The 27,576-nt window shown below is 37.2% G+C and overlaps 1 protein-coding gene across 1 annotated transcript in view; it reads left to right on the forward strand.

The window, feature by feature from the left end:
* Positions 1–4,424: 4,424 nt before the first annotated feature.
* Positions 4,425–27,576, forward strand: part of LOC107663732 (CUB and sushi domain-containing protein 2-like) — a gene marked incomplete at its 5' end in the record, with an annotated part of 209,927 nt that continues 186,775 nt past the window's right edge. Inside the window, 2 exons of the mRNA XM_016454031.1 lie at positions 4,425–4,619; positions 11,440–11,647. Of these exons, the coding sequence (XP_016309517.1) occupies positions 4,425–4,619; positions 11,440–11,647 (403 nt within the window). The remainder of the gene's footprint in view (positions 4,620–11,439; positions 11,648–27,576) is intronic.

Consider the following 27,576-nt stretch of genomic DNA (forward strand, 5'->3'; position numbering starts at 1 on the left):
AATTTTCAGCATCATTACTCCAGTCTTCAGTGTCACATGATCCTTCAGAAATCATTCTAATGTGCTGATTTGCTGATTATCAATATATAAAACAGTTGAGTACATTTTTTTTTTCAGGATTCTTTGATGAATAGAAAGATCCAAAGATCAGCATTTATCTGAAATAAAAAGCTTTTGTAACAATATACACTATTCCATTCAGTATAATTTTAATACATTTTTTGGGAAAGAAATTATAGAAATTAATAATTTTATGTAGTAAGGATGCTTAAAATTGATCAAAAGTGATGATAAAGGCATTTATAATGTTACAAAAGATTTCTATTTCAGATAAATAGTGTTCATATCGATATCGGAATCATATCGTACCGCCCGAAATTAAGAAATATATCGTGATATAAATTTTGGCCATATCGTCCAGCCCTAGTCTCCGGTAAATATCCCATTTTATCTCTTAAATATGACGCTTTTTTTTTTTTTTGGTGGTTATTATAGGCCAAAAGAGCATGTAATCCCTGTAGGTTTATTCTCAACTGAAGAATTATTAAACTGTCTTTAAAAACTTCCACTGTTGGGTCTATTTATATAATCATCTGAACAAAATTGCATTTTGATGCTTAATTTTAACAGCTATTACTCTGGGGCATAAACAAAAATACACATTTATGTCTGACAACAATATGCAGTTTCGTAGTGTCTTTGTCTTTAGTCTGATCTAAGAAAGAAGAAATAGATTGTACCTCAGGCCTGTATGGCTGACTGACATTTGTGGAACATAAAAAGATGTTGTGAATGTTGGGGTCCAAACAACAAACTTTTTAACTTAATATTTTTGTGCTCAAAAGTCCCTCAGAAAGCATGAAAGACCAGGGGGGCGTACAATCATTTGATTCAAACAAAGTCAAATGATAAACAGTTTTTTCATGCACAGCTCAATAGTCTCCTTTCAGCTGGAACTCATGCATGGGTGTCATTACCTTTTAGTGGAAAGCCGCTAATACTCTTTTCCTATGTAGAAGGAATTGTGGGATTTGCAAAAGATTGCATGTCTTGTCTGTTTTGTGCAGGGGGTGGTGAGTGTTCACTGCAGTTGCCTGGTAATTGTGCATGCACAGAAAGGCATTGATTGAATCGTTGCTCAAGAAAGCAGAAACTGCTTATTGAGCTAATGTGCTAGTGTGTTGGGATCAATTGCACAATGTCTCTTTTAAAGTATAGACTGTGGAGAGTGGTAGGCATGTCAGAGTGGATTGCGCCAGAGCTGTCATTCTCATTTTTATGTGTATGGACACGCAACTTTCATAACATAACCTATTCGTGCTAGTTAAAGTCACAGAAAGACAGTGCTTTCTAGGTAACTATATGTTTTCATTAGTGATTTGTATGTGGTGTTGCTTTTTCGCTGTTGCAAATCACTTATTTACGTTAGTTGCTGCTTCAGTTATTTTTTGCTGGTAAAACAAATCAATCCTCATCAGCATAAAATCAGTTCTCTTGAATCTGCTGTGGAAATATTGCATGCTAAGCAGTTTATGAGTGTCACGACCGTTTCTTGACCTTGCTGTTTCATTTATACCCATCTCTTGATCGCAGACACAGATTTATCGGCTTGCTGTACTGAGAACTGAATAAAAAAAAATACTGTACTGAATAAAAAAAAAAGAAATGTTATGAAGTTTTAGTTATGTGCTATATATTAATGTATATAGTGACAGTATAAAAGTTTTATTGTCACTTTTAAACAATATATAAATCCTTGCTGAATAAAAAAAAAAATCATCAGACCCCCAATGTACTAACGCTAATCTTTTAAATGCTAGTGCATATTCGCATATTTACATATCATTTGCGTATATGTTTTTCTGTACAGTCATTTATTGGCCATCATTATTTAATTTTTAATATTATTTATTTGTTTGTTTATTTATTTATGTTTAGTGCCAGACTAAACATCATGTATCTGCAACGGCTTGGTTTACATGTTGTTCACATGATGTATACCTGTCCAAGTGAGAGACTCTGACTGTGATGAGTAATGAAGTGCACCAGACTTTTTAATCGTGACAGTAGTTCTCAAGTGAAATTTAAGAAAGGGAAAAAAAAGTGATGGAAAAATTAGAACTGAATCCTGTTCTTCACCCGCTTGCAAGAACAGCGTTTATTATTTTACTCCCCAACCTCTCTCTCTCTCTCTCCCCCTCTCTCAGTCTCTCTCTCTCTCTCTCTCTGGTTCAGTGGAAATGGAGACGGAGAAAGAGAAATAGAAGGAGGGTCATAGATGCAGACGTAACGTGAGAAGCATCTCTTGCCGTTTCAGCACTCGGGCAGGATATAGCGACCCTTAAAATGGTTAAATCAGTCAAACTGCAAGGGTGGTACAGTCAGTCCTGTGAGTTATAGACTGGAGAGGACAAATGCAGTGGGGCCACAGGGAGAACGGCGTATGAGGGAACATCCAGAGGCTACGCAGAATACTTAAAGTCCCTCAAGGCCAGTAGGGATTTCGGTTTAAAAACAGATCCGTTATGCATTTATGATTTATGTATATGTATATATAAAATCAGAATGAGAAAGTAGATGGTTTTTATTCTTTTGAACAGTTCTGCCGGACCAGCGACGGGAGAATCTAGTTAGCATTCTGGCTCATATTCATGACACTCGTTCAATCAAGTTAATTAATGGTTAAGGGAGCACTCAACTCAGTCCTGGTTAAAATCACACAATCTCAAGTGTTTATTTCTCACACCTGCGTAACTGTTCATTAATATGCATGCTGATAAACGTGTTTGTGTGTGCCCGTGTCAAACGAGGTGCTCTCACATGGTCTCACATGTGCAGTGACGAAACTGCTCTCCTAATCAGCACTGATGTAATCAGGAGGCAGCCCACCTCTCTCTTTCTCTCATTAGCTGTCTCTTCATAGCCAGCACTACTAAGACAGCAGTGTACTATTCCTGCTAACAGGCCATTGCCATTAGCAGAGCTTATCTTCTAGTATGGGTATTTTGTAAATCTGCATCCACAAACTGAATTACATTAGCATGGCTTTTCCAATCAAAACAGATCAGTAGAAAACCAGCTGCTGGTATTGTATAGAAGAGCTGGAATATAGAACTCATATTCATATGCCTTAAATTATTTTGAAATATCTATCTATCTATCTATCTATCTATCTATCGATCTATCGATCTATCTATCGATCTATATATCGTTCTATCATTCTATCTATCTATCATTCTATCTATAGTTCTATCGTTCTATCTTTCTGTTGGTCTTTCATATTTTATTAAGCCTTCTGAGCAGAACAACAAAAATTCCAATTGTCATCCAACTGGTCGTTTGACATTTTTGAAATGTTAAAATGTTCAGTTTTTCTAGTAAACTGACTTGCCGTAGACTTTAATGTGCTGTGTTGCCATAATGTCTTGCATCCATTTATCATGCACATAATGTGTTAAATATTGACAAATGTCAATGAAATTGTGAGTCACAATGACTTCTGATGGGTTGAAGTACTGTAAATGAGTTGAATATTATAGTATGTTCAAATCAGTACTGCTGTGATTTTATTGGTATTATGAAGTTACATTATAGATATACTGTATAATTTCAGGCTATTACCGCAAATTGGAACCCTACATCTATATTGTAGACTTGAAAAATGAATTGAGATGAAAAATGTGTCTGAAAGAAGTCTCTTAGGCTCACCAAGATATAGAATATGGTAAAAATGGTTGTATGTGAAATATTTCAATTTAAAATGTATTTAAAAATGCAGTTTTTTTCACTTTAGACTTAATTTTACAGGAATACCTTATACTTTAAAAATCTCAATGCATTTCTCTCTCTCACAGTTTATTATATACAAAACACTTTACAGTTAAAACATTTTGTTTCTGTCCAATTCCAGCCCTTCCAAGCTACACCTGTGGGAATCCAGGCCAGCTGCTGAATGGCATGCAGCAGGGCTCTACTTTCAACATCGGGGATAAGATACGCTACAGCTGCAACTTCTGATGGGTTGAAGTACTATAAATGAGTTGAATATTATAGTATGTTCAAATCAGTACTGCTGTGATTTTATTGGTATTGTGAAGTTACATTATAGATATACTGTATAATTTCAGGCTATTACCGCAAATTGGAACCCTACATCTATATTGTAGACTTGAAAAATGAATTGAGATGAAAAATGTGTCTGAAAGAAGTCTCTTAGGCTCACCAAGATATAGAATATGGTAAAAATGGTTGTATGTGAAATATTTCAATTTAAAATGTATTTAAAAATGCAGTTTTTTTCACTTTAGACTTAATTTTACAGGAATACCTTATACTTTAAAATTCTCAATGCATTTCTCTCTCTCACAGTTTATTATATACAAAACACTTTACAGTTAAAACATTTTGTTTCTGTCCAATTCCAGCCCTTCCAAGCTACACCTGTGGGAATCCAGGCCAGCTGCTGAATGGCATGCAGCAGGGCTCTACTTTCAACATCGGGGATAAGATACGCTACAGCTGCAACCAGGGTTATGTGCTGGAGGGCCACACTGTGCTCTCCTGCCTGGCCACTTCCTCCGGCACCGCTGCCTGGGACTTCCCCCTGCCGTACTGCCGAGGTGAGTCCGGGGGCTCCAAATGGGCCAGGTGGGATTGAACCTCCTCAAGAGAGACTTGAGAAAAGGTTACCCAAGTGTCTTTATCAGGGCTGACAGATATCCCAGCGTTTAGTAGCAGGTTGGCTGCGCAGTTCTATTTTTCCTGGATGAGACGCAGTAGAGACCCCCGGGGTGATACCTGCCGACGTGTGAAAGCCGCATGAATGTGTTTTGTGAGACAGCGAGGTCACGTGGTAGCTGTTGCCTGGGGAAAAGGGATATCCAAATGCTCTCGGTCATGATACACTGAAAACATGCTGACAGTTCCAGGCCTAATATTAACACAATGTTGAGCCCCCATTGACATGACGTGCTTACATTTTACGTCCAGTCTGTTGTACTCAAAGGCTCATAAATATGCATAAATGAACTGTACGTGGGCATATTCACATATTCATGACAGTCTCATAAAAACATACACAGGTCTAGCAGTTAATAAAACAATGAAAACGTGCTCCACAGATAATAGCATGTATAATGTATTAGACATATTCGAGTGCAATGCACAGTAGCTGTGGTCTCCAGATCGGGTGTGAGTGTGTTCTCGCAGGCCAGTATGAACCAGGGCCATCTGTGCCCGGGCTGGGGGACAGGAAGCCCACGTAAAGACACACATGCTCAGCCACGCAATGCCAGAAGAAGACCCCACTTGCCAATGCTGAAGCTCCACTATCCTTCACTGGCGTCCTTCTGCCCCGCGTGGGGTACAGCAGGGATAATATATTTAGGGATTTTATTTTTAAACCAACTTTTTGGTTTAATAAAAGGTGACAAAGAATAAAGTAATCTCATCTATAGCCTATATAATGAAAATAAAGTCATAAGTGATTTATAGTTATTCCTCGGACTTATGCTGTAGCCTCTACGCGGTTTTCATTTATTCTTCTGCATCATTGTACATGACAACGTGCAATTACACATGCAGGCCACTAGTAGGCAGTGTCCACAGGAATGCTGCTGGTGTAACCTACAGTATTAAGACAAAAGCCAAAGAAGAAGCAGCTTATTTTGTACGTTGTCGGAGAAACATCGGCAGTGATGGTGATGACTTTTGTTACAGCTTGACTTGCCGGTCCATCTTCGTTTTCGCTGTAGTTATATCGCAAGCAGAAATGCATATGAAGAAATGCGATGCTATCACAGATATTTTTTTTTGTTTTTTTGACCTGAAGGTGGGGTTCTAGCAGACCAGCCATAGCGATTGCAGTCCGCATAGATTTGACGAGTTGTTACATTTTTGGAGAGGTGCATGTCAGGCTACGCCGTTGGTTTGACGCAAGAGTATAAATCAACCTTTAGACTTCTTCTTAATTTAGCATAATGTATTATTTTGTGGCAACCATTGCATTCATTCATTTTTTTTATGTTGTTTTTTATACAACAAGAGGAATCCTAGAGTTATCATCTCATCTATATATAGACTTCTATAATCAGAATAAAGTCATAAGGGAAGTAACCTTAACCCCTGGTTTCATAGACAAGGCTTAAGCCTAGTCCCAGACTAAAATGCATGTCTGAGCTGTTTTAACTGAAAGAAACTTGCACTGACGTATCTTAAAATATGTACGTTCGGTCACACTTTATTTTAAGGTTCAATTCTCGCTAGTAATAAACCATTAACTGCGACTGCGTCTAATAGTTAGTAAGGTAGTTGTTAGGTGTAGGATTATGGATGTAGAAGTCATGCAGAATATGTGCTTTTTCAGTACTAATAAACAGCCGATATGTTAATAATAGGCATGCTAATAAGCAACTAGTTAATAATGAGAATTGGTCCCTATACTAAAGTGTTACTGTAAGTGTCATTGTAATGCACATCAGTAGTGTTCCCCCCCCCAAGGCATGTTTTTAAAAAGACTTAAATTTCCTAATTGAACTATGGCCTAATCCTAAGCCCTTTCTGTGAAACCAGGCCTACAACCTTATTACTTGCATTTAATAAGCTATAATTTGTTTAAAATACATTTTTATTATTTTACCTTATTTTTATTTCTTTTTGCTATTTTGTGGCAACCATTGCATCTATTTATTGCTGTCTTTTTAAATGTTGTTTGCCCATTTTCTAGTGCCAAATTTATATATATATATATATATATAAAAAGGTAAATATATATATAAATTTGGCACTAGAAAATGAATAAATATAAAATACATTTATTTTATAATTATAGACTAAGTCAGAAGGGAATTAACCGTAAACATATTTTTGTATCCTCTATCATCCTTCATGCTTTATCTCTCTTCAATTTGAATGGTTTTCCAATTAATTAACCATGCGACTGACACCAAATGAAGTTCTGCTCTGTACACAAGTAGAGAAAACAGCAACTCAAAGGCTGTGGTAGCCGACAACAGATAGCTTTGTCTCTGGCTCTGATTATGGGTGGCCAGAAGGTGGCAGGAGGTTGGGTCATTTCCCTTAAAGGAGTCGCACAGTGTCAGTAAGGCTCCAGAAGCCATTTTGCTTCTCTGTCCTCATTACTGCTTATCTTCCAGGCCTCTTCACAGCGTTAAGTCTGACTTATTTACCATTTCCTATAGAGCACGCTATAAATATTTGATCTAATAGGCCTACATTATTACATTTTTTCCCAGTTGAACATATACGTTCAGATCTCTGCGTCTAAGCATCTCCACATGGTCTGTATCCTCACAGCCCTCTCAACCCCCTCATTCACTCACACTGTGGGAATAGATTCAGTGTTCCGCATTCAAAACGTCAAAATGGCGGGCTGCTGGCATGCCACCCTCCTCTATGGCACACTGAACAGGAATGCTCGTTCCAAAAAGAAGATAAGAGAAAACCGAGAAGTTGCAATCTCACGAACTGGTTGGATCTGTTATTCCTCCAAAATCCTTTTCTTTTCCCCGTTGTTCTTCTCTATCAGTTCTGGCTCTCGGGTCTCAGGGTGCCGCTGCACACCACTCGCTGCTGTGTTACCATGGCAGCCGCAGAGCCCGAGGAAGGCAGTATGAAGAGACATGAAACACAAGCAGACCATCTTTTGTAGGGGCTTAGATCTTTATGCATCACACATCATCCATTTATCCAGTCACTTTGACATTAAAGAGACTTCCTTGGGGCAGTTCAAAGGTTTGCTTGAGCTTATTAAGAAAACTAATTGATTTAAACTCAAATTCTGTCACATACAGTAGTTGTCAGGAAATGGGGCAAAAATGGGAGTGCTTTGATACTTTTACATACTATGACAATGAATGATTGCAATGTGTACTATAGTATATTGTACATTGTACTTCATGTACCATGGCACAAAAAATGGCTTTGCTGTACTAATACTATATAGTCTTTCCAAAATGTTAATGGCAGTCAGAAGAAGAAAAAAAAGGGCCGTCATTCCCTCAACTGTCATAGAAGAAACTCACTCTAACGCTAACTTAATAGAATTACAAATTGTATTGTATTTAATGCCAAAGTAATGTAATATAAATGCTATAAAATATAAAAAGTGCAGTGTTATAAATATACATTACCATTCAAAGGTTTGGGGTGGTTCAGATTTGTACATATTTTTTTTTTTTTTTTTTTAAGAATTCTCTTATGCTTACAGCTGCAAAAACAAGAAAAAAACTGTAGTATTGTGAGATATTTTTACAGTTTAAAATAACTGATTTCTATGTGAATGTTTTAAAATGTTATGTTAAATATACATTTATTTATGTGATGGCACAGCTGATTTTTTTTAAGCAGTCATTACTCCAGCCTTCACTGCCATCCTTCAGGGATATGCTAATTTTGTGCTCAAAAAGCGTTTCTTATTATTATCAATTATGAAAGCAGTTGTGATGCTTAATATTTTTGTGGAAACTGATACATTTTTTAGGATTCTTTGATGAATAGAAAGTTTAAAAGAACAGCATTTATTTGAAATGGGAATCTTTTGTGACATTCTAAGCATCTTTAATGTCACTTTTTATCAATTCAGTTTATAAAAAACAAACAAACAAAAAAAAAAACAACAACTCACTGACCCCAAACTATTTAACAGTATTGTATGTGTAGCGAATTGTGATAGGTTGTCATTCTGACATCTGTATGCATAATGAATTGTGATTGGTCATTTGTTCCTTGCATATATGTACTCATTAAAGCCAGCACTTGTAAGCACTGGTATTTCCTTCATGAACTGTAGTTCATGTTTCTAGTCTAGAGTTGTAGTTCTAGTTTCTAGTGATGCTTTTAAGTTTTTTCAAATGGTAAATAATTTTTCACAAAGCCTTTTATAAATATTACCAGTATAGACATGAAGTCACAAAGTCTCTACAAGATCAAACGACCAAACTGAGAAGCCAGTGATCGGCGTGTTCTACTGAAGTGTGAAGGAAACTCTTGGCTGGAATACCAATAGCCAGTCCTCTCTCTAAGCCCTCCCTCCCCTGGCTCCGTTGCGCTTTTTTTCCCCTCTCTCCATCCCTCTGTTCTAGAACTCTCAGAGGCTGCTCCTCACATATGCTCTGTGTCTCTCCGGGGAAATGTAAGAGTGACGGATCCGACGGAAGACTGACAGGGCCCAGGTCCTCCCGCCGTTTTCCACTCACAGAAAAGAAATCATGCGATTAGCCAGTCACCGCTAATGAATCCCATGCTGGCCTGTCAGAGAAGAGAACTCATCACCCATCAGTGACTAGCAGGCTCCTTCACCTGTGTGAGGTGCATACGCACTCTCTGCACTCGCTCTGACATAGAGTTTGTTTATTTGGCTGGTAGGTAGGTGTGATGACTCACTTTTTCTCTCGCGTTGTCTTTCCTTCCTCCCTCTCGAACTCACACACATGAACGCCAACTCAAACGCCTCCTAAACAAATCTCCCATCACTCTCTTTCACCCTCAACCCTTCTTTTACCCCAGAGAGGCTCCTAGTTATCATTATGAGTAATTCACTCGCTCGCTCGCACAGAGGCTTTTTGCTCCTTTACTTGCCTGGAAGGCAACATATCCACTTGGCATGCATCCATAATTCAGAATTCTTCTGTAGCTATCAAACTAGAGGCTTTACAGGGCAGGGATGTCTTTTTACTGTACGTGTGATTTTTTTTTTCTACACACAGTGGAGTTCAAAAGCTTGTGAGCACATGTAAAAATAATTTTAGCATAAAATAGTCATGTTTATTTCAATTTCAAATAAATGCTGTTCTTTTGAACTTTATATTCATCAAAGAATGCAGAAGAAATAATGTATTGCAGTTTTCACAAAAAATAAAATAAAAATAAGCCGCATATTAGAGTGATTTCAGAAGGGTCATGCGACATTGAAGACTGTTTTGCCATCACTGGAATGAATTACATTTTAAAATACATTCAAATAGAAAACAATTACTTTAAATTGTAATATTTCACAATATTACTGTTTTACTGTATTTCTGATCAAACACTGTAAATGCAACCTTGATAAGCATAAGAAACTTCTTTTAAAAACAAAAACAAATCTAAAATCTTACTGACCCCAGACTTGGTAGTGTACATTTAACTTAAATGTATCTGATTAGTAAAAAATAGTTACCATAAAATGAGAAAAGAAACACTGACTGTTTAAATTAGAAATATTTCTCATATTTGTATATTCATTAGAAAGATTTCTGAGTATTCCTGCATCAATAATCGAATAAAACATCCTGAAATGTATTATAAAGTTAATTGTTATGCTGATAATATAATTTTAAACAAACAGACAAACAAACAAATTAATAAATAGTAGTCTCAGACTTTTGGACCTTTGAAGAATTGCAATTTTAATAGACCCTAATCAGGGTAGATGCCATATTGAATTTTGCATGGATGAATGAGGCTGCGAGGGATAGACTTACAGTTTTCACAATGGCACACACTGTGTACTTTTCAAAACTCACAACTTTCAAAACTGTTTCGTGGAGTTGTTGTCTACTCAAAGTTTTGTCAGCAGAACAACCGTTATGTTGATAAACAACAGTTCAGTCCATTGAACGCACTGTACTTCTATTCCTCATAGCCTCGTTTTCATTCCTGTCAAAGATTAAATATGACTCTTCCTTGACTAAGGTCTGTTGAGATGACCCAACCTTGACACCTCAGCTAAACACCTCAGATTCTATATGATTTCTACCAAAACTCACCATGGATATCTTGTAGTCCCCAGTTACCTGTACGATCTCCAACAAATATTTTTTTCAACTTATCAACTACAAAAATGCTTTTAGATGCAGCCTGGTTGTCTTAAGAATTTTTTATATTCATTTTATGTACGTCGTCCTAGAGACAATACCTCTTTAGGTGATGTTGGGGAATAGTCTTTTTTGAAAAGGAGGTCAGGTATCTAGACTCAACTTTTCTCCATGTCAAAAATATTTGATTTCTTCCTTTTCTCAGGGGAGGGATGCATAGAAAAAAAAAAACGGGGGGAGGGAAGTCAGTAGGTCTGTTGCTTCGCCTTCACCCTCAGTTGGCTTGGCTCTTTTTCCTCACCTCACGGACTCGCTGTCAGGAAGAAAGACCTGAACATCAAGAGAGCGAAAAATAGAGAGATTGCATTTTATTCACTAAGGAAGATTGGGAGAGCCAGGGGGCTCAATTACCACAGCAGCCTTTAAGTGCCTATTTGTTATATAATCGTCTCCTTAACACAGTTTTAAAGAGTAGAACAGGTTTTGACTACAAGTAATTAACCAAATTTTACAAGACCCCCATTGAGTGTCACGGCATCTTATCGTTCTCCTATTTCCAGCTATTTCTTCTCCAGCTGATTTAATAAGTTAAATGTGTCTGTATTTGTGTGTCACCTCTTCGCAGCGGACGATGGCTGTGGTGGCACACTACGGGGTCAAAGTGGTGTCATCACCAGTCCAAATTACCCCCAGGAGTACAACAACAACGCGGACTGTACCTGGACCGTGCTGGCTGAACCAGGAGACACCATCGCCTTGGTCTTCTCCGACTTTCAATTGGAAGAAGACTATGACGTTCTGGAGATAACGGGCACAGAAGGATCCTCTCAGTGGTGAGTGCCCTAACGGTTTGCTTTTTCAGGCATCACTGGGGAAACCGAAGTATAGCGCTCATCACTATAGGTGTTTTACGAGAGAGAGAGGAAGCCAGGAGAACCACAGTCATGAAACATCTCAGCACTTGTTCAATGGAACAGAACCAAATCACAGCTTGATTCAATTATTCAGCACATAATGCGCACAGAGCTTGGACCAAATAGAGGGGTTAAAACGTTGCAGTCCATCGCAAACCTTGTCTGGGGAGCACTGGAGTACTGTTCATTTATGAAAATGGTTTTATGGGCCTGTTAGTCTCCACGTTCACACAGTTTCCTTTTCACACCCATTAAGTACTGTAACAGGCTCTCGGATAGGCACGGGTTTTTTTGCATCAGGGCTGTGGACATAAATGTGTCATTCTAATGTCACAAGATGAGGCACTATGTGATTTTTAGAATATGCTACACTATTTTCTTCTATCCCATTTTAATATGTAGATAATGATGCCATTTTTAGGTTGTTTCTGTCTTTTTATCTGGGGAGAGTTCTGGAAACCGGTTTGAAAATATTTTGCAGTTCTGTCAGAGACACTAGTTGTACAGTTGATGACTGCGCATGATAAATTCCTAATCAGCTGTTGCAGTGGGACTTTGTTGACTTAAAGTTGCTATTTTTATTGGATTTGCCCTGGGTTTAATACAATTGTATTAGTCCAAACGTAGCTGTAAAAATGCATTAATTCATACAGCAATGATGGAAGGTTAGTATTTTTACTTAGCAGACTACATAAATGGCCACTTGGGGTACCTGCATTATAGCTTACCAAGCAATTAGCAATGACAAACTTGTTTTTACATGAGAAACCTATTTAAATATGTTGGAACCCAAAACCCTTTAAACCCAAAACTTTCTTACACTCAACCTACAGATCACATTCAGATTTTCCTCCATCCAATCAACAACTGATGCATAAAAGTCCAGACCATTTCTTTTTTTTATTTTTCAGTAGTCAGTTTTGGATGTGTATCACAGTGCAGAAGAAAAAGATATGTTGCTGCTTCTGCTACATTGCAGTTTTAACAAATTGAATCTAATGGTAAAGTGCTAACAAAATGTTACATATATAGAATTTTTTTGTAGACTGTTAGCTTTGGGGGAAAAAATAAATAAAAATAAGTTGACAGTATTTTCTCAACAGAATGGTGACTAATTGGACCACCGTGAAAACGTTGGGGACTTTGAGACCATAGCTCAGTTCCTTTGAGGCTGTAGATGCTGAACAATGAGCCGCATAAGTTGGCATGTAAATTAACAGCTTATATCTGTAGACCAATCAGAGAAGCCCATTTACTGTGGTGCCAAGAGTCTCGCTTCTGCTGGGGTCCAGCCCTATACGTGTGTACGCCTTTTTGAGTCATGACATCCTGCACTGGAGTCATGAAGCATGGATGCACGTCTGCCTCTCAGACACGCTCTCTGAGGGTCAACGGAGGAGTGCTGAAGGAAGGTTGTTCCTGGCCAGGGGAGGCGATCGATAGACCCCACTTCTCTCTGTCCCCTTGCTGCCACCATGCATGGGGTCACTGCTGAGCTCTTAATTAAACAGGCAATTAACAGAGGGTGAGGAGCGAGCAGACGGAGAGAGATGAGATGGTGTGGTTCGACCTTGGCATGTTCTAGAAGCCTCAGGGAGAGTAAATAAAAAACGAACGAACAACCCAGCACCAGAACTTCACAGGCAATTAACCAATGAAAATGCCCAAAAATGAACAAAAGAAGCATCAAATACTGTCAGAGCGGCCACTCGCTGCACAGCACCAGTTGGAACTTAGTTTGGTCTCTGAGGGATTGTGGAAGTTGTTCTGCATACTGAAGAGTAGATTTTTACTGCTTGATTGCTGAAAAGTAGGGCCCAGTCGTAAAATGGGATTTACTGTATAATGCAGCATCAATGCAGAATGATGAGTATTTAGAGAGAATTTAGATGAGTAATTTAAAAGGTAGGGTTGTACATTTAATCAAATTGCAATATGGGCTAATATCTGTGAATTTTAAACGGCAAAAAGGACTGCTATCAAATGTTAATTCTGCATGTCTTGATGTCTCTGTGTGAATGAGCAGCAGTTTCGTACTCCATGTAAATTTAATCTCCAGAGCTGCTCAGAGAGTTTATTTCATGAGCATATCATCATTTTATTTAATAAAACTGTTGTCAGACACATATAAACTCTTCAATACAAGGTCTTCACTCCCTGCCAAAACAAAGGTTTGGTTTAACTTGAGGAAATTATGACAGAAAAATATTACAGTTATTATTGTACAGAATGTATAATTGCAATGTAATACTAATACTAATAACAACAACAACAACAATACAGTTTATTAATACATTATTTTTGAAGGAATATTGCACAATATCATTTTTTTTTTTGTCAATTTTTAATTTAAACTGTTAACCTCTCGTGCTGCACTTTTTTGCCCCAAAAAATGATAGGAATTGTTCAAATTAATTTGATTACATTTTAAGATGAATAAATTGTTAGTTTTATGTATATTTGTTTTATAACAACCATTTTTGATAAGATTTTGACTGGATTTATAAATGCATCATTCATTCATTCATTTTTGATAAGGAATTTATATTAAATAGTAAAACACAGAATCCAGAAACAAATTCAAACAGACACAGAACAGAATCTCCGTGAAAAACAACTATAACTTTAATTTTAATACATTGGTATAAAATATACGTTTAATAAGTTGTTAAAGTTGAATGCATTCAATTGATTAGATATTGTAAATATTAAAATCCATTCAAATGGAATCCAGAAAAATGTAAACAGAAAACTCAGAATTTGTGATAAAACGAAGCAGATTTCATAAGGTCCTAGAGAAGTTATCGATTGCATCAGTTGCTGTTAATGTTCATCTCCAGATATGTAGCTGGCAGTTTGGATAGGTCTGAGTAGGAGGATTTACAAGTGTGTGTTTGTGTAAAGGTGAAGGATAAACAGAGATCTCTAACATGAATGGTCATCATTGTAGACACGCCCCCGGATTGGCATAAGATGTGTCTGTGTGCTGTGCAGGACCTAGCAAATAACACTGGACACTCAGTCATCTGCCCGCAGCAGGGTTACCCATGAATCACTCCAAAGAGCCCCTCATTCCCTCTTTATCTCCTTTTAGCACAGATCCACTGAGCGGCAGAAACACTACTATATCAACATGGGTATCCTGCCCGGTAAAACACGTTATCGACACCACTTGAAGCGGTTTCGTATGAATTCACATGATGTTCCACCCACTAAGGGTTTATCTTTCTTGACCTATTTGAATATTGCCATAGTCGTGGCTTGGTGGGATAGTGCATATGTTCATACATTGTACAGTGGTGCTTAAGTGCAGTAACCCATGTCCAAAACAACCCCCATGATTAGTTTGCTGTGTTCACCACTGTCTTGTTCATTTAAATGCTAAATAAATAAATCAAAAAGCATTATTATTGCTATTATCAATTTACTTATTTTTTAATATTAATTTATTTAATCTTTTTTTATGTTCGATACTTCAGAGATATTGTAGCTGTTGCTTTGTTTTGTGCAGATCTGAGGCTGTCAGTCCTCTGGATCTCCCTAATCTTAGCAGGGTTGAGAGCAGAGAGCAGGCCGGTATACCCTGGGCACCTAAACACTGCTATAAGGATTGTTTGTTATTTATGCATCTAAACAATGCTTTATTCCTCTCTCTTTCTCTGACTCACCAGTCTCTATCTGTACATCTCCACCGAGACTGACTGATGTTCAGTAACTACTTGCGTTATTGATTACCTGTTTCTTCTCAATTGTGAGAGAGACTGGTATTTATTGAAAGCACCGGATTTTTGGGATGGATCCATGCCTCAAAAGGTCATTCTGCAGGCTTTTTTTTTTTTTTTTTACATGATGTTCCACCCACTAAGGGTTTATCTTTCTTGACCTATTTGAATATTGCCATAGTCGTGGCTTGGTGGGATAGTGCATATGTTCATACATTGTACAGTGGTGCTTAAGTGCAGTAACCCATGTCCAAAACAACCCCCATGATTAGTTTGCTGTGTTCACCACTGTCTTGTTCATTTAAATGCTAAATAAATCAATCAAAAAGCATTATTATTGCTATTATTAATTTACTTATTTTTTAATATTAATTTATTTAATCTTTTTTTATGTTCGATACTTCAGAGATATTGTAGCTGTTGCTTTGTTTTGTGCAGATCTGAGGCTGTCAGTCCTCTGGATCTCCCTAATCTTAGCAGGGTTGAGAGCAGAGAGCAGGCCGGTATACCCTGGGCACCTAAACACTGCTATAAGGATTGTTTGTTATTTATGCATCTAAACAATGCTTTATTCCTCTCTCTTTCTCTGACTCACCAGTCTCTATCTGTACATCTCCACCGAGACTGACTGATGTTCAGTAACTACTTGCGTTATTGATTACCTGTTTCTTCTCAATTGTGAGAGAGACTGGTATTTATTGAAAGCACCGGATTTTTGGGATGGATCCATGCCTCAAAAGGTCATTCTGCAGGCTTTTTTTAGAGTCTCTATCTGTACATCTCCACCGAGACTGACTGATGTTCAATAACTACTTGCGTTATTGATTACCTGTTTCTTCTCAACTGTGAGAGAGACTGGTATTTACTGAAAGCACCGGATTTTTGGGATGGATCCATGCCTCAAAAGGTCATTCTGCAGGCTTTTTTTTTTTTTTTTTTTTGAAACCGATGGTTTATCTGCAGGCTTTTTTTTTTTTTGTGAACACAGTGTTGTAAATGTGCTTGTTAAATCGTACTTTCTAATGTCCTACAATATAAAAAGAACAAGTAGATGTTAAGGAATCTGAATGGCTTTCAGTTACTTTAAACATTCATTAGACCAACAATATTCCTTCAAATATTGCCCCAGCTATTCTAGCTAAATTTTCTGAACAGTTTCATATTCGGAAAAAAATGTTGCTTATTTTTAAGATCCCAGAATGCATTGCAGCATAAATATGGTTATTTTTCAAGGATTTCTATGTTTTTTGTGGTTTGCTGACTTTCTTCATGCTGCTGTTTTTGTTTTTTTCAATGATGATGATAAGAACTCATCTTTAAACTTAATTATGTTTGTTTATTGTTACTGTTGTAGAGGTTTAAATGAAGTGATGAGATCAACTTTTAAATACGTAGCCTATTTAATCCATGTTTAAGAATTAAATGGTGACATTTATAGCATCGTTAATTGATGTTTTGCATTGAATCTTGAAGGGAATTTATTAGTGGAATCTTTAGCTGTTATTGAATGAACAAATATGATTATTAGACATAAACATTTATACACTACTGTTCAAAAGCAACTGACATTAGACATTTTCTATACATTTATATTTCAAATAAACATATTTTTTTCATCAACTTTGCTCATCAAAGAATCCTGAAAAAGTATAATTTCCACAAAAAAATAAATAAATAAACTAAGCAGCACAACTGTTTTTAACATTGATAATAATTAAAAATGTTTGAGTGTCAAGCGGCATTTTAGAATGATTTCTGAAGGATCACGTGACACTGAAGACTTTTACTAATTTAAGAATTTTACTTTGCCATTACAGGAATATTATATTTAAAATTATATATTACAGGAATAATTATATATTTTAAAAGATAGCCTATTAAAATAGAAAACAGTTTTTAAATGGTTTTAAAATTGTAATAATATTTCACAGAATTACTGTTTTTACTGTATTTTTGTAACCAATAACTGTAACTGCCCTCAAGTTTTTGAATAGTAGTATAAAATTATTATTATTTTTTAATCTACTCAGGTTGGTTTGCTTTCTGTTTTAGAGAGGTTTTCGTCAGCTGGGAGAGCTAGGAGACTGGATTATTGACTAGCGAAACCAGATGAAAACCAGCTTGGCAAACTACCTTAGACTGTTTTAAGCTCACATAGGTTATGCTGAATCTTTTAGTGCATCAGTAGACTTGTAGAACACAGCTTCATTCAGTACTCTTTCATCTCTTAAAAATCTCACATCTCTCTACTTTCTTAAGATCTCTGGTGCGCTATACCCTCGTGACCGTGCCTTTATTGGTTGCTGACGTACACCTTCCTTCTTAAGGTCTCCCCGGCTGTGTTTTAACCTCCGCAGCACTTGTTTTTAGCCCGTCTCGGTCTCTTCCTGCTGGAGACTAGGATGTTCCAATCCCAAGTCCTCAGGGAGAATCTGTCATTCTGCTGGCTGCCATTCACAAAAACCCTGCGCGCTTCTAGCAATAACGCCCTGTTCATTTTGGATGTGGACAGAGACGGGTGTCGCGCATTTTGTTTTGCACATTTGGCTAGCAGCTGCGCTGGCTCAAGTAATTGCCCACTTGCTTTCCTGTCGCTCTCTTTAGATTACAGTCTGGATTCGCGTGACTGGCAGAGGATTTGTCATCTGTGTGCTGCACCACATTTGCCTGGTTTTAAGAGATGAAGTTTTATTTATAAGAGGCGCTTAGCAAAAAAACTGAGAGCAGGAAAGCAACACGCGTTGTACATCATTTCCACTGTTTTATTTCTTTATTTATCCTGGTAAACATGTATGCCTTGGCCCATTGATGGAGGAGTGGAGCGTAGCTTTGGTTTTTCGCTGCATGTTTGTGTTAAACATGATGGCTGATCCCCGCAGAGACAATCTCCTTCCTGTCAGTCTTTCCTCTGCAACCTCCCCCTCATTATTATTGAGATGCCATGAAACGTCAGGATGCAGTCAGGCTGCTCTAATTGTCAGATAAAAGTGGGCCATTCTGAAGTCGTTCATAATAAATGCTGTTTCTTATTTAATTTTTCTCCTCGGCCCCCTGCTTACCATTTTTAAAATTGTGCGAAACTCGGCCAGAACAAACACTGGGGACACGGAGGGTGTTGCGTTTCGCATGGAAATCTGAAGGAGTGTTGCAAATGTTCAGTTCTCCATGGTTTAGACACATGCCACGGATAATTACATCAGACTGTAAAAGCAGGTCAGCGTCTTACTGTGGAGGGGGATATCAATACCATTTCTCTACTGGATGGCTTTCTCGTTACTTGTGCTGTTTTTTTCTCTTTTATATGTTCCCCTCCTCCCGTTGTCTTGATTTTTTTTCTTTTTTCTTTCTGATTCAAGATGGCTAGAGTTCAAACAGAATTAATTGTCTTTCGAAGGGGGCATTCAGATACATGCACAATTCGTTCTCAATTCACCCAGATCAAAATCAAATTCATCTTTGTTGCTGAATGTATTATTTAGTAAAAAAGACAGAAAACAAAATCTGCATAATAACCAATGCAGTGGGTTGGTGTCTTTAAAGGGACGGTTCAGCCAGAAACACAAAAGATAGATTTTTGAAGAAGCTTTACAGCTATTTTCTGATGATTTCTGATTTTCTTTTAGTGACTTTCCCAGTCTAATTTCTGTACAAATTGTTATTTTGAGCCAGCTTTTTTTTTTTTTTTTTTTTATAAACCTTTTACTGGTTTTTTTTTTTTTTTTTTTTATAAACCTGTTAATGCACACATTGGACTGATCTGGTTTTGATGTTCACTGAGTGATGCACTGGTTTTACAATTCTGCCTGATAAACCCATAATTTATAGAATAATTCATATAAAAAATATATATATATTACATTTTATACTGTTTTGTATAAAAACTGTTATGTTAAATGTTTCAAGTGAATAGCCATCATGAAACTATAATGTACAATATGAAGGATGGATATTTTTTTTACAAAAAAAAAAAATCTATTTTTTTTTTATAAATTTTCTTGATATGCTCAATAATACATTTAATTATTCATTTTAAAAGACTGACTTAAAGGGATAGTTCACCCCAAAATGAAAACTGTCGTCATCTACTCACCCTCATGTCGTTCCAAACCTGTATGAGTTTCTTTCTTATGTTGAACATCAAATAAGATATTTTGAAGAATGCTGGAAATAAACAGTTGAAGGTCCCCATTGACTTCCATAATATTTATTTCCCTACTATGGAAGTCAATGGGGAACAACAACTGTTTGGTTCTTCACAATTCTTCAAAATATATTATTTTGTGTTCAACATAAGAAAGAAACTGATACAGGTTTGTAATGACATGAGGGTGAGTAAATGATGGCAACATTTTAACTTTTGGGTGAACTATTCCTTTAAAGTGATCTGAAAATGTGACCTATACTGGCAAAATGAGTCACAATGAATAAATGTTAAAAAAAAAATTAATAAATGTATGATCTGTTGGAATCAAACAAAACATGACTAACCAGCTACACTTGTTAAAGTCGATAGAGTCAGCAAAGTCAGTTTTGAGAAAAATCTATTTAAAGTTTTTTGAAGGTTCTAATACAAAATCACCTAGCAACCATACCTTATAATCTCTGGTAATACCACCAAATTCAGCACACACTAATCTATAGTTGTGCAACTTTTTTCCCCATGATACCACAATGCACCGCACGAGGTGTTTTGATCAATCACAGAAGACGTTAGAGCAACTAGAGATGATAATCTTCACTTGCCTCAAGATTTGATTCGATTATGATTCAGAGGGCAACAGTTTGACTATTATATGATTCTCGATGCATCACGTTTCATCTTTTCCTCCAGTTCTGTTCTTAATAATAATTACTATATTAATCATAATATATTTTTATTTTATCTTAATAGTGACTATTAGCATGCACTTTTATATGCCATTTCAACTGATTCAATATTCACTGACAGAGTTAATCAATCAGTTAATCAGCCAATCAATAATTATTTTGGCTTGACATGCGGGTGAGTAAATACTGACAATCTTTGTGTGAATGACTCTTTTATGTTTAAAATGATAAATTACTGTCATTTAAACATGACTCAAAGATGCCTGAAAGCATCACATGTAAGTGTGGCATGTAACTATGGTCTTCTTCTCCCTGAGGAAATGACAAAGAAGGGGCTGTCAGGATGAGGGGAGCTGAGTGCATTATCATTATGGTTTCTGGTTGTGTACTGCAAGCCGTTACACATAAGACTAAACAACGACATCGCGCTGGGCTTCGTGACATTGCCGTTTCAATTATACCTCGAGATGTGCTACTCTGCATGTAAAGTATATCCTTTCCATCCTCGCAGAAAGAATACACATGTATACCCTCCATGAATAATACACAGGACCATATGCTCTGGAGGAGTATGTGCTAAGCATGCAAGCAGAGATCACATGCAAACATACAGTCATGGCCAAAAATATCGGCACCCTTGGTAAATATGATCAAAGGTTACGTATTATGTCTATTTTTTTATCCGATGATCACCTGGGACATAAGAACCTGCAGTATTTTTGACTGCAATGTTTAATAAGTAAATCCGCACTGCATCATCAAGATTCCTGCTTGTGTAAATGTCTCCGAGGTGCAGAACTTCTGCTCAACCTCTTCATGTTTCCACCATGTCTTTGCTGAAGCAGCGGAATTAAACTGAAACTATGTGTTGGCTTCCCATCAAGGACAGCGTGAAATCAATAGCTGTCTCTTTAGTCCGCCCGATGCACTTATCAAACTTTTTTTTTTCTTTTTCACGAGTCATGTTTTATTTAGGCATGTGTTGGTCTAATGTCTCCATTCGAACTGAGCCATCCATCAAAACGGCACGGATGACCGGTGCTTAGCTGGTGTCTGGCAATATCAGATTGTTTACACTCATCCACTCGGCATGTAAAGTTATCTCTCACTCTCCAGCCCAGCAGACGCCCATCTGAAATCAAAATCGACAGGAGCGGGTGAAGAAAATGGTCCGCAAACGCTCATATTTAGTTGCTTCCTATCAGTGTCATGACCTAAATCAACACTTTTTCCCCTCTCGGAATGGTACAAGAGTTTTTAAATGGAGGGCAAAATGACGCAGCGGTACATGTGAATGAGGTGAGGGAGCCTATATATATCTTTTAGGGCATTCTGTGGGACTGGTGGGTGTGAACCCATTGATTCTGTCTTGACGTACTCTAAACTGACCTCTTCTAGGTCCCTGCTCAGCTTTTGGCCCACATTGGAAAACAGCAAGATGGACAGGAGTGTTTTCGTAAGCATGTTTGCTGTTAGGTTTGTGGCTTTGTTCGTTGTAATGATAGACGTGGACCGTACTATGAGAGATTAAAGGTAATGGATTAGATCAGCTCCCCATTCCTCACTGCTGATAACCCAGCACTCCTCTCATTTTTATAGATGCCGGGCTGCTGTGATTGGCTCCGGTTTGCTCAATGTGTTTCACAGACATTGCTAAAGCGCACACACTGTGTGACAGCACACTGAGCAGCTGCAGTAGTTCTTATTGCCTACAGCACAAAAGTGACCAAGGTGTGTGGAGGTCTTGGCAAGTAGCTGTCTGATCATTAGCTGTGAGGGAACCATGGGGCAGGTTGAATTGGACAAACCTTTTTTTGGACAAACCAAACTTTTCTTTTATGTTTTAAAGTTGTACATATTGTAGTATCAGTTAGTCAGAAGTCAAACTATTGGCATAAAGTCTGGTCCACATTTACTGCAGTCAGTTGGGAACTGGAAATCATTTCTTAGAACTACAGTAGTTTAATTAATAGATAAATAAATACTACATGCATGCATACAAATAAAAATGGAACTGGGCGACATTGTTTTTGACTGATATAAAATAATTTTTTGTCAGAAATACATTTTAAAAGGGTCATGAACTGGTCATTTTTTATTATTTCGTACTGTTCTCAGAGGGCCACTTATAATGTTATCAATATTTTTTTACACCAAAAAAAACCATCATAATTTAAAAGTTTGTAAAAGTTTCAAATTTTCCACCCTGTTTTGACCCCCTCATCAGAACGCTCCATTTGAATACGCGCGTCGGACTGTAGACTCGGAAGTAAACAACCACTGCTATGATTGGCTAATAGTTGTGTATGTTTGATAGCCTAAATCCTTCACAGATGGATGCTGCTGAGATTTAGGTAAAAAATGCATAAATCAGTACATATCAAACGATTTGTAATAACAGACAAAGCAATAGTGACCACACAATAAAAACAGTTACTTACACTTGTGTGGTGTGGCATTACTGTCGGAGCCAATATAGTTGGCACAGCATTGTCTTTTAGTTTCAGTCTTTCTGAAAATACTGCATCGAACTGTGCCTTGTTTGTAAACTAATCCGCAGTAAATTGAAGTGAACAAAGTTCTTACCGATGCGGTCTGGATCAAATAAAATGAATCCACTTTTTCCAAATATTGGGTTTAGAGGGAAGCCAATGCAAAGACTGTTTTTCCACAACCTGGCACTGTACCATGTTTTGTTGTATTCAGAGCCATCTTTATCGCTTGGTTTCTGCATAGACCTGCGTATGCCTCTCTCCTTATTTACACTACATGTGCGAATCAGTGGGCGGGGCTAAACAGGCAGTGCTATAGAAACAGGCGTTGATCTTCTCCTGTGGTTTAGCCACATTATTACGTCATAAAGTGGCACATTCCACAACCTGTCGTTTTGGAAGATTGGCTTCAATATAAGCTGTTTTTAGACTAACAAGAAAGTTTTGAGTTCTGAAACTTGTAGCATGTTTTTATAGTACAATGACATCTTATACGTCAAAAGATCAAGGGAATTTTGATTTCTCAGTTCATAAGGCCTTTAATGAATGAAATATGTTTGTTCTAGTATTGTTTAATATATAGTTAAAGGGAGGTGCAATTTTTGTCATCATTTACTCATTTATCTCATGCTGTTCCTTTTGACTTAAGCACATAAGATCATAATTTGAAAAACATTGGAAGACATTAGCATTCATTTTATAGACAAAAATTGTCAGTGGAACTATCAAGGAACCAAAATCATTAAGAGGAAACAGAATCGTTCAATTCTTTCCTGTCTCTAGTGTGCATTATGGTGTAGTTCTCAACTTTGTAACAAAAATATTCAATAACAAAAACATTCAGCAGTAGAAATGTGTATTGTTATGTATCCCATTTGGCATCAGTAAAGAACCAACTCTGATACCAGTACTATTTTTGAGTAACTGTAGCTTATTCTGGACAAGAGCCGTCTACACAGACTCAGAGGGGGCCGCCTGACCGACATGTAAAACAACCAACAAACCACCAAGGGCATATAATGTGTTATGCCAATGGGGCCAGTGCCTCGGGGCCTCTAACTGCCAGGGGCCTCAAACTGAGATGACTGCTGTGGCTAGAGAAAAACCACAGCTGATGTAAAATTGACATAGAAACAAACAGTGCTTGAATGTGTTCCAGTGACTACTGGCACAGTGTGAAATAAATGCACATGTTCCTAGCTCCTCATCAGCTTTATTCAACCAGTCACATTACATTCTGTTCTCTTTTGCAGTGTATTACTCATATATTGTGTACTTTCTAGATGTATTTCTTTCATATTTACATGTTTTTTCAATTGTGAAAACAGGTGGCCTTCAAAAAGGCTGGTGCCCTGGAACTCCATAATCCGTCATTACCAACCACATTTATAGGGGAATATTATAAATCTGAAATCAATAATGCTATAACAATAGACTGACTTCAAAGTGGTAGTTAATTTCAGTGTGCAAAAACTTAGTATTTTGTGGTTTAGAATATTTTAGACATAATTCTCCAATGTGTAATACATTTCTGCTCAAGGACATCTAACTTGCATTTACTCACTACCAACTGCTTCATACAAAATATGTCAAACTATTGAATACCATGAATACTGCAAAGCTTCACCATAACAGCCTTGTTCCTTGTATAAAACACTTTATTTCTCCAGAGACTGAACAGATCCAGTGCAGAGTCTTAGATGTTGTAGAGCAGCCAATTCAGATTGAATCAAGTGATTTCAACCATGTTTGTGGGAAATATGCATCATGGAACTTGAGTTTTTATGGCTGCACTTAGACTGGTTAAATTGATAGATCTGTCTTGTGTAATTTCACATGGCATCTACTGTATATACATCATGAACATCACTTTCATTTCATTGAATTATGGAAATCCGAATTTCAGTTTACAGTTTCCATTTTGAATCCGTTATTTTAATTGGGCTATTTGATGTAGAAATTTATGCCATCAAAATAAACCTGATAAATGAAATAATTATTGCACTTGCTCTCAAGCTGTGTTCAGTAACTGCAGTGTCAACAGTATTTAAATAACACTTCATGGATATTGCCAACGGTTGATCAATGAGATGTATTTTAATGGAAAATAACGATCGTCTCGTTTGGGAACTCTGGACAGCAGTTCTGCATCAGATGTGTTTTTCATATGGCATATAGACAGTAAAAGACAACAGATGAAAAAAGGCTTGCCTAATCTATGCCGCATTGTTTTGAAAGTCTGGCGCTTTGTTTCAGCATTGTGGATTTTCTTTTTATTTGTTGAGTTTATTTTGTGAAATATTGATGAGGGTGGGAGAGACAGTGGGCTGCACTCTTATTTTACAGCCTGCTTTAATGAAAGTGCTCTGTGTTTCTTCAGCGTTTTATTTCATGAAGCACAATTATTCTTCGCACACCATATCCCGCCACTAATCTTCGCACCGCACACACGCACCACGCACAGAGGCATTAACATGATTAATTCATTTTCAGCTAAATAAGATGGAGATTTGCATAATAACACTCAAAGACATCATGCGATGTGAAGGTCTTTTGTTTAACAGTTCTACACACTGTAAATTTGGAGAGCATGTTTAAAGAAGTAGTTCACCTAAAAATGAAGATGTATCATTATTTACTCACCCTCATGTCATTTCAAAGCTGTGTGCTGTTACTTGTGGGTTGGAACGCAGAATTTGAATTTGTGAAGAAATATCTTGCATTAATATGAATATGAATTTAAAATGATTACATTTCTACTTTCTTGCTTATACTTATTATGATTCCATCAATCCATCCATCCATCCAATTTATTAATTTATATATAATTATATTTAATTTATGTAATATTGTAATGTATTACTTATTACGTTTATATTTATTGATTTTAGATATATGTATCACCTATGTACTACATTTATATTATTTTAGTTGTTTTTATACTTATTTATTATTTTTAATTAATTTAATTAATTTATTTTTTATTTTTAATTATATTAAAGCAAATAAAATAAAAAAATCAGCATATAGGTTTGCAATGACATGAGTACATTAACAATTTTCTTTTTGAAAATTCCTTTAAGAACATAAGTTTAAGGACTTGGATGTTGCATGTTTATGAGCTTTCGAAACAAATTTGGGAATATATTTACTTAGTTGCTGCTCATTCTGGACATGATATTTTATTTACAGGTCTGGAAGCCGATAGTGGCAGTGACATACTGTGCACTCTTAAACACGGCCTCTTTCGAGTCCATCTCTTGAGTCATTTAGCAGGCCACTGTGCTGTGTTTATGAGTTTGATTTTCAGATAGACTTTATGTTGTTCTCTCTGGCATGCTTCAATACCTGTGTATATCAGCATGCCCCTGCATGTCTTTGTGTCATTGAGTTTCATCGGTCATGCCTCGACATCCTCATTCAGAGAGCAGCGTTCCCTCCGAGTCAGCAAGCCACGCTGCACTGGCTGCTCTCAAAATGGCTGACTCACTCTAAACAACACTAAAACACTATTCTATCTGCCCAGCACTTCTTATCAAAGCTTGGACTGGGCAACTGTATAGCAGACAAATCCTTACACCCCATTCACACGGGGCGTCGTTGTCAACGCCTCTCATTTACTTTGAATGGAGGGACGTCAAGCGTTGCCGAACTGAAATGTGGGTCCGTCGCGTTGGGTCCGTTGCTTGCGGCAGAGGTTGAAAACTTTTCAACTTTTGAAGCACCAACGCAGGCGTCAGCCAATCAGATCGCCTTATGCAAATACCCTGGTGCAGACGCTAACCAATCGCGATCATGCAACACCAGAAAATTAATGTGATTGGCTGTTGTCACTATGACGGTCGCATCAGCACCAAGCTTCAGAAACACCCTCCATCAAGCGTCGACGCCGACGCCCTGTGTGAATGTGCGATTACATAGCAAGTGTACTCTGAAATGTAAGCTGTAAAATAACATGCTATGCCGTTGGAACTACTGTATAAACATATTTTTTGGTTGTTGCTTCTGGTCAGTGATATGTAGAAGGTGTCAAACATTTTTTTAATGATGTGTGTCGAGAGTTTATAAATGGTTAAATAATATAATATACTACACCAAAACAAATGAATACATATACTGCATTTAATGTACAAGTCACCATATTGGACCCGGTGCAGACTTTTCACTTAAGCTGTGACACAGATTTGTGTACAGATAAAAACTGAACTGTGCCATAAATGACAAGCAATTTTAAGCTGACAGGAGAAGATTTAAAGTGGTTGAAGTAGGGAAAAGAAAATCAATGATTTAAGTAAGCAGTGGGGTAGAGAGAGCATTTTCATGTGTTCTGTGTGTGTAGGTGTGTTTTGATAGAGGGGAGAGAGAACCAGGTGCTGGGAGAAACTCAGAAGGGTCAAAGGGGAAGTTTTGCTGGGACGTTTTTCTACACTCTAGGAATATGTCATCCGGATATTGATTGGCATGCTAGGTGATCCATCTTAATTCAATACCCCAGGATGAGAAGAGAACTTTGTGTGCTCCCTTGCATGACGGGTCAAAAAAGTGAATATGTGTATGTAGTGTGTGTGTGTGTGTGTGTGTGTGTGTGTGTGTATCTGTATCTCACGCGCACACGATTTTAGTCACTCACACAGATCACGTTGCGTGCGTGCACAGACATTCAGTAACAAACTTTTTAGCGCTGCCCCGCAATTTTATCAATAAAATAGCTTAATCGCTCAAGAGCTACATTATATATCTCAACAAGGAGCTGGTAACATCATCGTTTCTAAAGGAATTAAAGCCACAGCTTCACTGTTAATAGAGA

This window comes from Sinocyclocheilus anshuiensis, unplaced genomic scaffold (assembly GCF_001515605.1).
Source record: "Sinocyclocheilus anshuiensis isolate Anshui unplaced genomic scaffold, SAMN03320099.WGS_v1.1 scaffold231, whole genome shotgun sequence".
Lineage (NCBI taxonomy): Eukaryota > Metazoa > Chordata > Actinopteri > Cypriniformes > Cyprinidae > Sinocyclocheilus > Sinocyclocheilus anshuiensis.